Source organism: Pholis gunnellus (genome assembly GCF_910591455.1).
Source record: "Pholis gunnellus genome assembly, chromosome: 13".
In the NCBI taxonomy this organism is placed as follows: Eukaryota; Metazoa; Chordata; class Actinopteri; order Perciformes; family Pholidae; genus Pholis; species Pholis gunnellus.
The window spans coordinates 11364015-11380772 of record NC_136540.1 but is presented as its reverse complement, the minus strand read 5'-3'; the positions used below and the strand labels follow the sequence as shown (position 1 = coordinate 11380772).

General features: G+C 44.2%; 1 protein-coding gene across 1 annotated transcript in view; it reads right to left on the bottom strand.

Moving 5' to 3' along the window:
• Positions 1–6267: 6267 nt before the first annotated feature.
• LOC306704684 (ephrin type-B receptor 4a-like) overlaps positions 6268–16758 on the bottom strand; it is a gene marked incomplete at its 5' end in the record, with an annotated part of 31271 nt that continues 20780 nt past the window's right edge. The window contains 13 exons of the mRNA XM_079171150.1: positions 6268–6733; positions 7036–7194; positions 7668–7861; positions 8072–8221; positions 8404–8619; positions 8698–8945; positions 9315–9428; positions 9562–9626; positions 10899–10998; positions 11303–11468; positions 12453–12577; positions 12666–13001; positions 14591–14743. Of these exons, the coding sequence (XP_079027276.1) occupies positions 6625–6733; positions 7036–7194; positions 7668–7861; positions 8072–8221; positions 8404–8619; positions 8698–8945; positions 9315–9428; positions 9562–9626; positions 10899–10998; positions 11303–11468; positions 12453–12577; positions 12666–13001; positions 14591–14743 (2135 nt within the window). The 3' untranslated portion in view covers positions 6268–6624. The remainder of the gene's footprint in view (positions 6734–7035; positions 7195–7667; positions 7862–8071; positions 8222–8403; positions 8620–8697; positions 8946–9314; positions 9429–9561; positions 9627–10898; positions 10999–11302; positions 11469–12452; positions 12578–12665; positions 13002–14590; positions 14744–16758) is intronic.

The window sequence follows — 16758 nt, the reverse complement described above, 5'->3', positions numbered from 1 at the left end:
TGACGCATGTGGATTGAGTTTCAGAATACCGGGTGATTCACACAGAGAGGATAAGAAGCAGGGAAGGTCACACTCCTTTCATTTCCTCACAGAAGGCAACCGGCACATCTTAGCGGAGTGGAAAACAAAAGGGAGCCACGGGGGAGACGGATGGCTGCTGTGTGTGTATTGAAAGCTGAGACAGAGCAGGAACCGGCAAAACACCTTTGGAGGGGCCAGCCGCTCGTCCTGAAGGTGTTCATATTTGCGTTCCTCATCCCACTAACACCTTCATCTGTTCTTTGAATTCTGGTGGAGGAGAGGTAATATACCAGCTACATGTTTTATGGCCACTTTGGAGTCGTAATATGTATAGGAAAACTATTTGGCTTTATGAAAAAATCAATTTTTATAAGCAGACAGATGCACAAAGGAGCAGACATGGATCTGTATAACTGTGGAACTTGCAGAAAAGTCAAATAAATGGAGATCACACCAAAATATCTTCATCTGGAGGTGACAGCCTGGAAGCAGATAATAGAACAATATTTGAATACCCTGCTACAACAAATAATAACAATAATAACACTGAGGGGACAGCAGGGGCCTATAATCTAAAGGTTTACATTGATTAACTGGATTAAGGGCAGGATGAAAAGTACAAGACTAATTCCACATCAAACGGCACTGCAGCATGAAAGTATAATTAAAATCCGACAACCTTTATTTGACCAGGTGGGTCAGTGAAGAACAAACTCTTATTTACAGCGATGGCCTGGCAGAAGCTCCGGCAAAGTCAACAGAAATGCTGTAGAACAGCGGGGAGGGACAACTTTCCCAGTGATCAGATTTAATACAAAACAGAGTGGAGGCGCTCAGCCGCGCAATGTGCCTCCCATCTTTCACCACAATCACGCTGCGTACACAGGTGAAAAAATAATCTTTCGCTGGCTGCTCGGTGGATTTGCTCAGAAATATTGGGCCATTCCAATCAAAATTGTCTGCAAGTCATCTCGGGGAGTAAATCTGGCACCAGAAGAGGGCGGGAGGGAGGGAGGGAGGGAGGGGGAGAGAGAGAGAGAGAGAGAGAGAGAGAGAGAGAGAGAGAGAGAGTTCCAATGTAACTTTCCATCTCCAAGCTGCTGCTGTTATGGGAACTCAAAGCAATGCTGCATCCACAAAAAACAAGGATGGAAAGTTAGTCAGTACTTTCCCAAAATTGTTTTTTTTACATGTTAAAGGGCCATTACACCAATTTCAAACATTAGGCTCCACTTGCTTTTCACAAGGAATGCCATTCAAGGTGGGCGTGGGCTGGAAACAAACAAGGTTTGTACAACATCTGTCTACCGATCACGTTGGAAAGCTAAAGTGCTCCTTGCTGTTCCAAATGGATGCAGCTGAACTGTGAAAAGCCGCCCGTCATTATGAGGAGCGCGACACCATAATCATTCAAATATGGGGATGATGGCGCACTCTTCATTGAGAGTGCTGCGCTCGTTTGTACACACAAAAAGAAACGGTTGTGTAAAGAATGAAAACCTCTGAACTGAAAGTTACGTTCATTGTTAAGACACGTCCCCCTTCAAATTCCGACATCAGAAATGTTGGAGGGATGGGGTTTCAGGCGTTGACCTTGATGATGTCATCAGGCTTTTTTTATTTGTTACCTCGGATTAGGCTTAAAACTTTTGATGCTTTCAGCAGAAATGACAAACTGGAGGTGTGGGGTTTGAAACAAGTCTGCGTTTGGGAGGATATAGAGTTGCCTTATTGTAGTGTTTGAAGCTTGACCCACACTACAAGCTGTTTTTGAATTTCTTTTCTGTTTTTAAATCCGTCTCTTGTGAGACCCCCAACTTTATGGAAGTGCAGCAGTGAAGCGCTGGGGTGCACCTTTAACGATACACATCTGATGCAGGATCACTGTTCTGTGCTGTTTACTGCTACAGACACGGTGAAACCACTTCTTATCCCGTCTCTCCCTCCCCCCTTGCTTGCAAACACAAATGTACCTGTCCCACTGGTTAACCCCCCCCACCCACCACTACCATCCACCCACCTACCCGCACACACTCCACACTTGAATGCACACAGGAATGCGAGGGGAATGACACAATCCGCTAAATGCTGAAACCTGGGCGGCCTGGTCGGCTCTCTGCTCAACAGCAGGCCTAATGAATGGCCATTCAGAGACGCAGACAAAGCCGAGGCTAGAGTTAGACTATACGGTGGGGTCAGGGGTCACGCAAAGCACTGACAGAAGTAGAAACCAGAGATGAATGCCTGTCCCTCGCGTTCAAACAATGAATCACTCCGACGCAGAGATTCATACACACCATAACACACTGTGTGGGGTTTAAAATTTAAAAACAAAAAGTTATTCATCGTTATTTAGCTCCACTACATGGAAGCTCCACTGGCGCAGGTCTGTACTTTGTGGGCCACAAGAGAGCAGTAGAACAAGAGGAATGAGTCAGTAACACAGAGATAATCAAAGGACATTAATCAATGAACCTAAACACTTCTTGAAGCCCTGACAGCTTCGCCTGGTTATGGTAGCTTTGGAGAGAGCAGCAGAGAGAGAGAGAGAGAGAAAGAGAGATAGAGAGAAAAAGTCTGTGTGAGAGTTTAGTTTAAGCTTATGCTGCGCTCTAAGCTGCTCTCAGCCCGAGGCACAGGAGAAGAAAAGAACATCTCTTCATGATTAAAAGAGCCGAGGACCAGGAAGAGAAACATAGGAGAGGACAAGCTTCCAGCCCTCGAGGGGTAAAGGCTCTCCGGAGAGACAGAAGGCAAAGAGGAAAGGCAAAGCTGGGGAAATGTAGGCGGAGTGAGACTCAATTCTCGCTGTCTCCTGTTTCTCTCTCATTATAAAAAAAACGGAGCGGCGGGATAGATGAGAGGCACGTTTGCAACAAGAGCCACAAAGGACATTAGACATTTTACTCGCACATTTCTGCTGCGAGCGTAGCCAGTTCAGATGAGGCATTATCTAACCACAGATTAAAAACAAGAAAACCAAGAACTATTTATTTATTTCACATCTCTGAGACCCCGAGATAATAAAATGCAATTATAGCATAAAAAGAACGGGCAAATCCCAAGGCACCAGTGTGTTTTTGGGCAAATATGGAGCTGCTTCGCTCTGAATTTGGGACAAAAGTCACCGGGGTTACTGGGACAGCTCCGCCTGTCATCAGGTAAAATATATGGACCTTCACTTTCTGGGTCAGTGAGGATCTTCCTTTGACGTCCAAGCAATGACGTGCACATATATTTGGCGCAGCAGTCCCGCTCCAGTTGAGGTGATAATGACTTTGATGATTATCTACAGACATGTTGATAAGCAGAAAAATGAGTCCTTGATCGTAAACACTGGTGTGTGTCTTTATTATGAATACTGAATACAGATTAGCCTACACACAGGACAGTAATCAAAACATACTTTATCTATTCATCATTTAAAAGTGGATTTTATTGAGATCTTCAATATGAAGACCACATTGTTCACACTCCTTAAAGGAATCTCTCAGACTCTTGCGTGACAATACCAGTGATTTTGATTATGGGCCTGTGACATACATTTATGGTAATTAAGAGGGTGGATGATTTTATGGTCTCACCAACCAACACTTTTTCAAGTGTACCTCAGAGTGTGGCCATTACTACCACCCAAGGTTCGGTGTGAATCAATCTGACTTCAATTTATGTTAATCATCACATTTGAATGGATTTTGAATGTGTATAAATTGCACTTTAAGCCTCTTGAAACCCGGGATAATTATCGCATATGATAGAAATGCCATGTTAAAGTCCAAGGAAGAGGAAATCCCAAATTGCCAATTGAAAAATCATATAAGTGCTCAATGGCACTAAAAAAAAAGCAATTATACCATGTTGTATTTAACATATTTGAGTATGTTTCAGCAGCAGTTTAAACTTCATTTTCCTGAGTCACTGCAGGAAAATGAAGTACGACTTTCCAAAATGATTGGTATTATCCTTCGAGAGATCTTTGAGCGATACTTTGACATTTTGTTATTCTTCTTCAAGCACTTGTAATAATGTGAGGGGGCCTGCTGTGCTAATCAAACAGCAACTCAACAGTGTTGTTAGCACTCCAATCAGAAACCGATGGATACTACTACAAGCTAGCATGTTAGCGTAGCTGGTAGCTGTAGATTGTCTTCAATGCAAAATGTTAAGAATTTCAAGAGACTCATTTTGTATAGCTTTGAGGCAATGGCAGAAACAATTTGCAGACTACACAACCAGCATGAAGGAACATAATACTGCAAAATGTCAAAGTTACCCTTTGAGGTACATTTTAATGAAACAAGAATCACTCATGAGAGATTTCTGCTATATAAAATTGGCATTTAAGTCCACAAAGACGACTGAATGGCACTGGAAGATGGAGAATACAGAATAAGAGAATTACGAAATGCACCAGTTATATTTAAGAAAAACAATTTTGAGGCCAGATACCTTTCCTTGGTACATTACTACAATGAAACCCAACTCTACAGTGTTCTCTGGTCTCTGAGTCCACTTGGTCCTTGTTCAGTCAGTGTTCAGACTGTAATGAAACTGAGCTGCCAGCAGAAAACACAGGCAGTAGAAAATAACCAACCACTCCAAGAGAAACACATGGAGTTACTGAAGATTACAATTCACTCTGAAATGGCAAAAGTGCTGATATGTCTCAGTGTCCCTCTTCTCACATGCTGCGGAGCCGATGAAGAATATGAAGGCAAATCACTGTCAAAATCCGAGAGCGCAAATGAGATCCATGCGTGCGTGTATTTTACTTTGACGAGCGCTTTTATATCACTCCGCGAGCAAAAGTCCGTCTCGCGCGAGAAAAATTCACTCTCGCGCGAGCAAAAGTCGCTCGAGAAGCTTTAACTTGTTCGCTCGCGAAACTTTATTCTGCTCGCTCGCGAGTAGTTTTTCTTTTTGACAGTAAGTGGGCGGACCCAGTCTCCATTGTATCTCTACATCTGATTGGTTACAATGCTCGTCTTTGGATAAACCGGATATCACTCTGACACAGACGCCAGGTCTGTTAGAGGTGGTTATCAATCCGCCACTAAACACTACTCCACTACATTGCCACTACATTTGCTTTGAATTCACTCCATCATTCTATTACAGACAATGTGTGTTTGATAGTCAAACTGCGACAAACAGCTCAAAGACACTCTTTGATCTTAATTGATTAAAACATGATGCGATTATATTTAATCATACTGTTGTGTTTACAGAAGAGATATAATGTAGTTGTATATAATATGAGCAACAATTTGGACCTGCTCAAAGATCTGGAGCCAAGATTAGGGACCACTGTTTGTATATTAACTGTTAAATCACTGACAAGTAGTTAGTGGATGAAAAAGTATTCAGATCCTCACTGCAGTAAACGTACTAATACCATACTGATGAAACAATAATCCACTACGAGTAAAATACCTGCATTCAAAACCTTAGTTAAGTATGTTATTATCAGCAAAATGTACTTTAAGTGCAGAAAGTAAAAGTACCCGTGCAGTAAAATGTACATTATTTGCCCCTGACCTGTAGTGCAATCTGAAAATCTCCCCCTGACGTCTGTGTCAGTCTGTGTCAGTCATATCCGGTTTATCCAAAGACGAGCATTGTAACCAATCAGATGTAGAGATACAAGGGAGTCTGGGTCCGCCCACTTACTGTCAAAAAGAAAAACTACTCGCGAGCGGGCAGAATAAAGTCTCGCGAGCGAACAGGTTTAAGCTTCTCGAGCGACTTTTGCTCGCGCGAAACGGACTTTTGCTCGCGGAGTGATATAAAAGCGCTCGTCAAAGTAAAATACGCGCGCGCATGGATCTCATTTGCGCTCTCGGATTTTGACAGTGATTTGCCTTCATAGAAGAAAGAGAGACTGAAGAAGATGAAAGAAGTCCGATTAGGACGAACGAGTACAGCGCTCTCCAAAGTTTGCATTACACATCACACCTGAGTAAAGAGGAGGTCATGTTGAAATCAAACAGAAACAAAGAAGTAAAAATCCAACTGTTAAAATGTTCAGTCTCAATGTGAACAAAATGTCTGTGTAGTAATGTAATCCAGATGGATTAAATGCAAGACACCCAGGTGAAAGCAGTTCTCATTCATAATTACAACAATATGAAAACTGAAAACCTTGGATTGTCACTGGCATTTCTTTTTGTCTCCTTCGGTGAAGTGACTTTTTACTGGGACAACAAACCAGTCCACTGCCAGTTTCCAAAATGACATGATACAACAGAAACATTGTAAATTCGGATCAGTCTCTCCTCTTGGTTGAGCACAATAATTGGGTCCTTAATTCAGGTAGATACAAAAAAATGAGGCAGAGTCAAGTCTGCACAACAGCAACTTTGTCCCATGGTCACTGTGCTTGTCGGGGACATGCCCGTTTCCGGACAGCTCTCTCTTTCGAATAGGAAAGTCATCTTAAGTCGTTCATTTCTTGAATTATTTTTTGGTCATAGGTAAATTCTGCTGATTTCCCTTGAAGTCCGTGTTCAAAGTGGGGTCACAGGGATGAGCATCCAGAGTGCTCAGAGTACACGGCTGCACCGGTGTGCTGGCGTTCACGTCCAGGTTACTAAACGAGGTGAGCTAGAAGGTGACAGTCGCAGTGCTCTTGTCCCGAAAGGTCATTGTCTGGATGCTGGAAAGGATTTTCCTCTGGTGCCCAGCCAAAGTCACTCCCATGTGCAGCAGATCCCTGAACACAGACGAGAAAAATCACTAATTAGACTAATAAATAAATAAAAATATATAATTGGATTGACAAGAATAATATTGCAGTCATCACATTTCTGCTCTCTGGGCTTCCACTGTCTTAAATTCAAATTAAAAAAATGCACCTCAGGAGATTGTAATGATAGCTTTTCAAGAGGTTATTTAGCCTGTTTGCAACTGTAACGACTAAAAGCTACAAGGCTCCCAGACCGTGTGCCATGGAAGAAAAGTGAACATCTAGCTTTGGAGATAAGAATCAGTTTAGATGAGAAAACTGGAACTGACTGTGTGGTGATCTGGGCCAGCTGGTCCACCGAGTTGAAGCCGGCCTGCAAGAAGCTGTCTTCGTAGCGCTCCATCTTGATGGCCCGAAGCCATTCCCCCACCGAAGCACACGACGAGAGGGCTAAAGGTGCACGCTGGTCCAGCAGGGGGTAAGACGGCCTACGGCGCAGAGTAGAGAAACAATGGAAGAACTTACTCACACTGTCACCAAAACAACAGCGAGGAGCTTACAAACATCCAGCAGCAACATTCCAGTCGACAGGCGAAGGTATAATCTGAGGCTGAGTGACTGACGGGGCCAAACAATGGGATTCGTCAGGGGTGGAGTGTCCCTCTCCTGTATGCGACCAGCTGACAGGCAGAATGCGGAGGAAGGGAAATCAGCACAGCAAGTGTCTGACAGGTCACAGCAGGACATCAAAGTGGTACATAAGATTGGGCAATAGGAGGGTAATGTGTGTGCTGTGACTATTACAACTCTAAATGGAAAATAAATTCTAAATGGACACTAAAGAAAGGGACATCATGAAATGACTGGCATGCTTCCTGTTCTCTGTTCTTGCTCAAGCTGCATATTCGCCGCCACTGTGACCAGGTTTGTCTGTCAATCACCGAGAAACCGCTGCACTCACCCCGCTCCTTCTTGAGCCACTATTTTCAGCGATGCGGGGTTGCGGATGAGCTTATCGAGGGCACTGACGAGGTCGGAGAAGCGAGGGCGCGCCGAGCGGTCCTTCTGCCAGCAGTCCAGCATCAGCTGGTGCAGATGGGTGGGGCAGTCAGGGGGCGGTGGCAGCCGGTAGTCCTGCTCTATGGCATTGATAACCTGATAGGAAAGAAAAATGATCACTATTCAAACCAATGCATTCACTTTTTATTACAATGAACGTTGAGCTGCTTGGTGGGTTAGAAAAAATAAACGATACAGAAGAGGAAAACGCTTCCTCCACTTAAATTTGCCCTTCATACCAGTGTTGCTCGGCAATCTCGTGGTTAAGCTTCTACAAAACCTTACAAATAATTGTCTTAAACTTACATCCTGGTTGCTCATGTCCCAATACGGTCTCTCTCCAAAAGACATGACCTCCCACATGACAATGCCATAGCTCCACACATCTGAGGCTGAAGTAAACTTTCTGAAGGCTATCGCCTCTGGTGCTGTCCAGCGTATTGGGATCTTACCTCCCTGCACAGAAAAGAAAACAGTCAGCACTGCAAAACTTCAAACAAACATGATCAGACAGGGCTCTGACAAGGAAAGAATACATAGATATCTATCTAAATATATATATAGAGAGAGAGATATACTGTAGACAGATTTAATGAAAATGTCCGTTAAGCATCATCTTAAGAGGAGTGTCATCGTACCAGGGAGCTGGTGTAAGTCGGGTCAGATGAGTTCTCCTGCAGGAAGCGCGACAAGCCGAAGTCGGACACCTTGCACACGAGGTTGCTGTTGATCAGGATGTTGCGGGCAGCCAGGTCTCGGTGGACGTAGCTCATCTCCGCCAGGTACTTCATGCCAGAGGCGATGCCGCGCAGCATCCCCACCAGCTGGATGGGAGTGAACTGGCTGTCGTTCAGCTACGGAGGAGAGAAACAGTTCAGTCGGCGAACGGCTGAAGCGGCGGTGCATTTCAGTGTTTTCTCTGTCACACTCACCCGTAGAAACGAGTCCAGAGCTCCGTTCTCCATAAACTCCGTGAGGAGCATAACCGGACAGCTGGCTGTGATGATCCCCTCCAGGTGGATGATGTTGGGGTGCTGGAACTGACCCATGATGGACGCTTCAGAAAGGAAGTCCCGCCTCTGCTTGTCAGTGAAGCCTCCCTTTAGTGTCTTAATGGCCACGTAGTTTTCTTTTTTCCCCGGGACCTTCAGCCGCCCGCGACACACCTCCCCAAACTCTCCTGCAGCACACAGACACACACGTCTTCTTTAACTGGTGTTAACCACATTAGGGGGACAGTTGTCTTCTGCAAACCTACAGCTCGCCTGAAGCTAGCGCTGCACTTTAGATTGAATAAGAGCTGGAAACATATTTATCAGTTTATTGCTTTATTTACACGGCAATATTGAATTTTGTCTGATTAAAGAATAATAAAGAGAATTGTTTTAAATGTCACAGAATCAATTTAGCTTAGTAAATTAAATATATTCCTAATAATGTTTTGTTGAAGGTTGACAATCAGTTAGGCTTGAAAAAACAAACTCACAGAGAGTTCACAGAGAGAAAGTACATTTGTGAATAATGGGAAAAGCTTAAAGCCGGGGCTTACCAGCACCGATAACCTCCTCGATCTTGACAAAGGAAACATCAATTTCCTTGGCAAATTCTCGCACGGCCTCATTAGGGTCCTCATAGGTGAAGGGGTCGATATAAACCTTGACCCCTGCAAATGAAAAACAAACAAAGTCGTGGGAAAGGAAAAGAAGAAATGTTAAGAGTACTATGAGCACATTTCTTGACGTGGGCGCGTTTTAAATGACAGCTGAGGTTTAGTGTGCATGTCCTTCATCGGTTACCTTGGCCAACAAGGTACTGGCTGTTTTTGTCGCTCAGCTCTGGATCCTTTACCCGGCTGTGTCTGCTGCAGGTAGAGAGAGATCGGGATAATTGCAAAAAAGATTAGGATTGGCAGCGCGGTTATCTGAAGAATGAGAATTTGACTTTTTTTTGGCAAGCCTTCTTAGTGCTTTGTCAGCCCGATGTTATGCAAATCACAGGTCTTACAATGTGCTGTGTTTCTGTGACTAAAATACAAAGTCTAAAAAAGGAAAAATTAGCCAAAAGAAATATTCACACCCCGTATGAATATCTTTAATTGATGTTAAAACAATCTGGGATGATAGCAAGCATTGCAAAATATGATACTTCTTTTATCCCCTTAGAAAATATTCTGCTATCTTGGCCCCATTCGCTGAGAAGTCAGTTAAGATCCGCTAAAGACCAAAACACTGTCTTTTACAAGATCCGTCATTCTGTTGTTTTTTTTTTACACAAAATCTTGTTGAGAAAACAATCCTCAACCAGTCCTGTGGTAACGGTGAACAAACAGTTAAGGTTCTGCTCTTTGATTCAAGCAGCTCCATTATAACTGTGCTGGCGCTAACTCATCCCTGCAAGACTGTAACAACCCTGTAGCTACTGGATCCCTGCCTTCCTCCATTTCTCTCCTGCTCCCACCTCATAAGCCTAAAATAGCAATAATGTGCACCACCCTCGGTTAGTGGCAGATCTGGGCCTCAGCCACTGGTTTGTGTGTGTAAGTGTGTGTGTGCATGTGTGTGTGTGTGTGTGTCACAAGGTCATAGGCATTGTTCTCCTGCCCTGTGGAAACAGGGTTGGGACGCCTGCATCCTGTCTCTCCCTGCCCTCTACCTCTACCGTCCTCTCTCTCTCACACACACACACACACACACACACACACACACACACACACACACACACACACACACACACACACACACACACACACACACACACACACACACACACACACACACACACACACACACACACACACACACACACACTATTTACTCAAACAATGAAGCCTATGAAAAATGTTCTAATGAGCACGATAACTTTTGTCCGTGTAAGCAAAAGACCATCATGAGCATTGCTTTGTGTCTGAACTGCCTCAAACACAGAAAGAAATGGTGTGAGTAACAGAGAGCAAATCCACTGTTGATAAGATATGATTTCTATAAACAAAAGAAGAAAGTGGTGCAAACCTGTAAAATTGGGGTCACGGTTGTTCAATTGTCCCTTATGTCCCCGTTTCCTGTTATTCTATCAACTTCTTTCCCTTCAAAATCTATCTTTTTCTCTGCTTCTACACCCTTTCCCTCGTTCTCACCGTATGCAGTAGGCGGCCACTAAGACGAAAGTGACAAGCAGCAACATCCCCACAGCGATAAGGATGCCATTTACTAAGAACTGGGCGGCAGAGTCGAGACCTGAGAGAGCAGACAGAAAGACAGAGCGTTAAGAGTGATGTAATGACCGAGATCATTGCAGGAGCTTCTCTTTTTTTGCTGATAGCAAAAAACAAGTATGAGAAGGAAAGAACATGACAGGAATGTAGAATATTAAAGAGGCTCAATACAAGGACACCACCTGAATAGAAGGACAGAGACAGTACATTCATTCAACAAAAAGGGACTGAAAAGAATCTGAAAAACCTTCCCTGTGGAAATGGCAACAAAGAAAAGGTGTGAAAGAATAATGTGTGTGAAGCTCCCTCTTCAAGAGCAAACTTACCGTCAGGCAGAGTGTGGAACATGGCTGCAGGACTGAAGCTGCCATAACCGGCCACGGTGCGCGCTCGGACCTGCACCTCGTACTGAGTGGCCCTGCGGAGGTCCGTCAGCACGGCCTGGTTTCTGTTACTCTCGGTGTAGTGGCACTGATCCTCGTTGCGTCGCTCCTACCGCATGAAAACACAGTTAGCTGGACTGGAAGTGAGCGTAAAACAGGAATATGAGAGGGAACGACCGAAAAAAGGTAAAAAGATGCTTGAAAAAGCCACCATTGTTGAATGTTGATTCTAGTCAAAAATGACTCCATCCAACTACGATACATTCAAACACAATGAGACAATCTTAATCAGAAGCTCGTTAACTAATTATGTTATTATGTTGGAATATGTTTAGAGATTCATATCGTTCACACAAAAGCGTCTTATGTCTCAGTTGGTATGACGGTGTCTGAGTCAGGTTCGTCTCGTGTGTTTTTGTCAGAGAAACATCACCATAGAAAAGTCAACCACACACTCATGAGTACCGTCTACTGCCTCAGCAGTTGTCACATGCAACACTGAGACAAAAGTATAGCGCCGTGTTCACAAGGTGAGCGACACAGCAACAGGCTACAAGTCATTTTAAATGGAAGCCGTTAAACCTTCAATGATGCAGTGAAGCGTGAACCAATCATATGGTTTTGTCTCACCCTGCTCTGTTCCATCTAAAAGAAATGCCCGTTAGCCAGTTGCCAGCGCTGTTAAACGGCATAACTACGTCAACGAGAGCTTGAGTAAAACTTAAACGGGGCCTCGCCGACAATGTAGCCGGACATGCTTGGCGTTTTGTTGCTTTAAGTGTGGACATAGATTAACTCTCACAAATCAGATGGTCATGTCTTAAGCTGTTGCACTGCAATGCATAATTTCACACTGTCAAATATATGAGGTATTGTTCGGTTCGACAATATAGACAATCTGGTTTTCAGTTCTCTTTGTACTGTGTGAGGAAATCCACATTAGCCACTGTACTCCCCTGGTTACATTTCCTTGCAAAACATTGAGTCTTTCTAATCCTGAGCCGCAGTGCAACTGAAAATAAAAATCAAGAAACCGGTATAGTATGTGACCTTTAAGCCAGACAGTTAAGAGATGTCTTCAGGGGGCTCTCACCTTCTCACAGTAGCGTAGCTGATATTGCAGGATGGTGTAGTGCGGCTGAGCTGGGACTGACCAGTGCAGAGTCAGACTGCTCTCTGTGGAGTCACTCTTCCGAATCACAGACACCAGCGAGGGCACTGCACAGATGGCATAAGAATTATAAACACCACATGAAATTCGGACTATTTATACGCTTGCACACCTTCCCCCTTCGTCCTCTCTTACCGTCGTGGCTCGTGGTGATGTTGACATTTTCACTGGCGGGGTCCTTGCCGCTAACCGGAGACACCCCGTTGAGGGTCTGGATTGTGAAAGTGTATGTGGTTTGAGGCAGCATGCCCCACACCTCCACCCTGCGTCCCAGCAGGCCGTGCTGCGCGGGCCGGTAGCTGACGCTGTCCCCGCAGGAGAGGCACTGCCCCTTGGGCGACCTGCACACAGAGCACCCGACGGCGTAGCTCAGGTCCGTTCTGCCGCCGCTGTCCAGAGGTTCGTTCCACGCCAGACTGAGCGTGGTGTCGTTGATCTGGGTGACGATGCTGCGCGGAGCCGAGGGAGGTCCTACAGTGACAGAAAACAAAACAAAAGAGCCAAAGTTAAGCTGATTTGGCATTCTTTATTTTGTAATTACTGGAAATAAGCAGATGATTTGGATTTGGATGTGCAGGTAGGTGGATTTGTTTTGTTGTTTTGGATGTTTCCCTTCTTTATCCTAAGCTAAGCTAACTGTCTGCTGGCTGTAGCTTCATATTTACCACACAGACATTGGAGATCTGAAGAAATCTATTTCTTTAAATGTACTTTTCCTTTTTCACCAAATACTCTCAGAAGTCATCCACTAAATATGTGTTACATTATTCAATGTACATGTTTTTTAATATAGAGGCGACTCTGAAGCCTGACGCAATCACGATGTATAAAATGTCTCTTTCAAATCAAATCTTAATCTCTTGCGTGTCATTTTACTGCTGCTTTACCTTTCCATGACCCACACAGACCATTCGTTTGTGTTTCTCCGTATGCGTTGAAGACATTTTATTCCGTCTGCACATGTAGTCACGAAGCAGAACAATGCTCCTGCAGTGCCTTTGCGTCACAGCAGGAGCATATGTGTTGCAGAATTTAACTGGTGCAATTACATTTGTCTAAAAGTGGATGATAATGATCACCGTCTGAAAATTGTAAGAAGATAGCTATTGCCTGAAGCCAAGCATAACTAAACAGTAATACCACTCAGCCTCTGTGAATGAGTTTCTGTTCCTGCCAAGGAGGCAGAGCTTTGTCACCGAGCCTGCAGCGAACTTAAATGCTAATAGTGTTCACACCGGAAACCCAAGTGGGGGCGGCATCATAGACGATCTGGGTGCGAATGAATTCTGTATTCAACTATTTGAGAATGGGGATTTTTAGCAACAACAATCAGAATCCACATTATTAAAATCGCCAGGCCTGTCACAGTAATGTAAAACACTTATTTTCAGGGGAAAAGGTCCGTTGTGATTTACAGTTGGCACGTCTGGTTTGCAATTTTGCATACAAATTGAAAATATAAGTGATATGCAGAATCGCACGGGCAATCCGGTACAATAACAGAATAAATAATAGGAATGGCCTAATTAATGGATTAATAATTAAGATAAAGCCTTTGCAATTAAAGTTATCAGTAATAATAAAATTGGATGTAAAGTCTAGTTGGCATTGATATCACACCTGCAGAGTTCTCTGCAGGTTTGTGTTTCACAATTGTTTCACAATTGTTTCACATTCTCTTTATGGCCATTTCCAAAAGAGTGCACCTAATTACAAAGTCCCTCCCATTCACACATCCAAGACTCGGCTGAATTAAAATTCCTGAATCTGCATGGAGGTGTCACTTAAGACCATCAATGCCTACTCCACTTTAGAGTGGACGCCCTGCCCCCAACCAGCTGTCACAAAAGACATGCATCTCAATGCCCAGCAGCGGGACAAAAGACATAAAGCAGATTAGAGGAGTTTGGCTACATAACACCTAGGGTGGAAGAGAAACAGCGCCAGAGAAGTGAAAAAAACAGAGTGCAGAAGAGCAGGTAGTAGAGAAGTGAAAACAAACGAGTGGATGCTTGTGTTGCTCAGCACCTCCAAATTAGGACGGTTTCCTGTATACTCACTAGTGCACGGGGTGTCGGGAGAGTCGGACTCTGCACGCAAGTATCCGGAGCGGCACGCACACACCGACGCTCCGACGACGGCGGCGTGGCTGAATCCCGGACAGCCTGTGCACTGTCCCTCTGAGGCCGACTTGAACTGACCAACAGCACAAGCTGGGGAGGACAAATGAGGGTAAATTATCAGGACTTTTGATTCAGGACATGATCCTGCACAACATTGCACCAACTCCCCCCCCCCCCCCCTACTGTGTCCCAGACCGACCTGGGTCAAACCGAATGTGCAAACCCGTCGCTGTTTGTTTTTCAGCGTGCTCGGTTGCCAGATGGTTGCAGATTGACAGACAGAACCATGTGATGAGGGCTATAAACTGAGGACAAACGCAGTAATGAAGCTGATTGTGATTTCAATTTAATGCATAAACCGGTCTGACATTGACATGCCGCTTATTATTGACTTTACCTGACCATATCAGAATAACGACACCAAACATGTGGCTCCACTTATTGATCCAACTGTCGTCCCCTCTCTGTACTCTCCTCACGAAAACCCAAAACAGCAGTGTGGCATTCAAGGTGTAAAGAAACAGTGAAATGAGTCTGAACTAGCGATGAAAGGATTACTTGATCAATCAATTACTTGACAGACAACTCGATTAAAAACTGGCCGGTTTAAGCTTCTCAAATGTGAGGATTTGCTGCTTTTCTCTGTTTTATAACACTGTAAATGCATTTTATAGACTATTAGTTGCAGCCCTCGTCCCCTCACGCCGTCTCCTCTCAGCTTCGCATGAACACTTCTCCTCCATGTGAATGTGTAACGATCGGTCACCTTGTAACGCCACAGTCAGTCACCAAAACCAGCATGTCTACAATAACTGTTCGGTGCGGCGGTTGAAATGCTGCGTGAGAGGAATAAAGCAATAAAAATCTTTCACAGCGAGTGGAGCATTGTTAAAGGGTCAACACACTCACACAGATCCTTTCCTACTGACATTTTGCCTGCGAGACTTTCCCACATGTTAAAACTGTATTGCTGTGTGCCGAGTGCTGATGCATGCCTCACCCGCTAAAGGTTGTAAACACATACTTAATAAGTCAAATGCAAGCGACTGTCAAGCGACAAGACAGGATTATCAAAATAACCTGGGTGCTAACATTTTTTGTCATAACTTTAAATCTATTTGGGAACATTCAGAGCGTCGTCTCCTACCCTTTTGTGTTATATAACATTGGTAAAGCTACAGTATACTAGCACAGCTCCTCCCCTGTATCAGTATTCATAGCCTGCTAGAGCTTTACTTCAAAGACGTGTTTAAATATTCTAATCTAGCTCCTCTACAACACTCGACTTGACATTATTCATAAGTTTTACGTTAAAAGCTTGTGTTTGACCCAGAAAATATATGTGTTGTCGTTGGTAGATTACAGCTAAAGTAATTTAATGTTAAACGCAGACATCAATTGTATTTTCAGTGACCGGCCTATGAAGCAAATTAACAGTTCAATCTTGCGATAAAGGCAATTTCCCTTTATGGTCTGGTGAGTGTATTTTCCTCACGGCTCTCTTCAGTGACAGAATGCTGGAAATGCTAATGCCACTTCACCAGAAGCAAAATGTCGGAATTTATTATTATTTTTTTGTTATGAAAAATCATTATACCTCCTACAGAGATCAAACCGACGCCAACCTTCAACGAGACATTTTCTTGAGAAAATGTAGCATTTGTTTCTTATGTCTCGGTGGTTTTCAGTGCTCAACATTTATCTGTGTTGGTGCGATGCAGTGTGTGTGCGAGCGTGTTCACGCACAAGGCTTGTTAATTGGACTCATTAGACAGAGCTGCTGCACAGCTCCTGAGAGAATCATCCTGCTTCTTCCTTCTTTTTTTGGTCTGCTTTGCTTTGATGTTCTAAAAGTGATATGATCTTTACCCCGAGCGCCCCCCCCCCCCCCCCCTTTCCTGCGCACTCTCCCCGCTCACCTCTCCACTCCCCCGTGTGCTCCCTCTAACTTAGCTGAACTATGAGTTGTCGCAGCAGCAAGCCTTTGACCCTGCTCTTCCCGTCTGAGATAAGTGCTTCTCCACCTGACCTCTCTGTCCACTCCGTGCTACAGCCGCTCCCCTGCCTCATTAACTTCCTCCGTCTCTCATTTCTCTGCTCCAGCG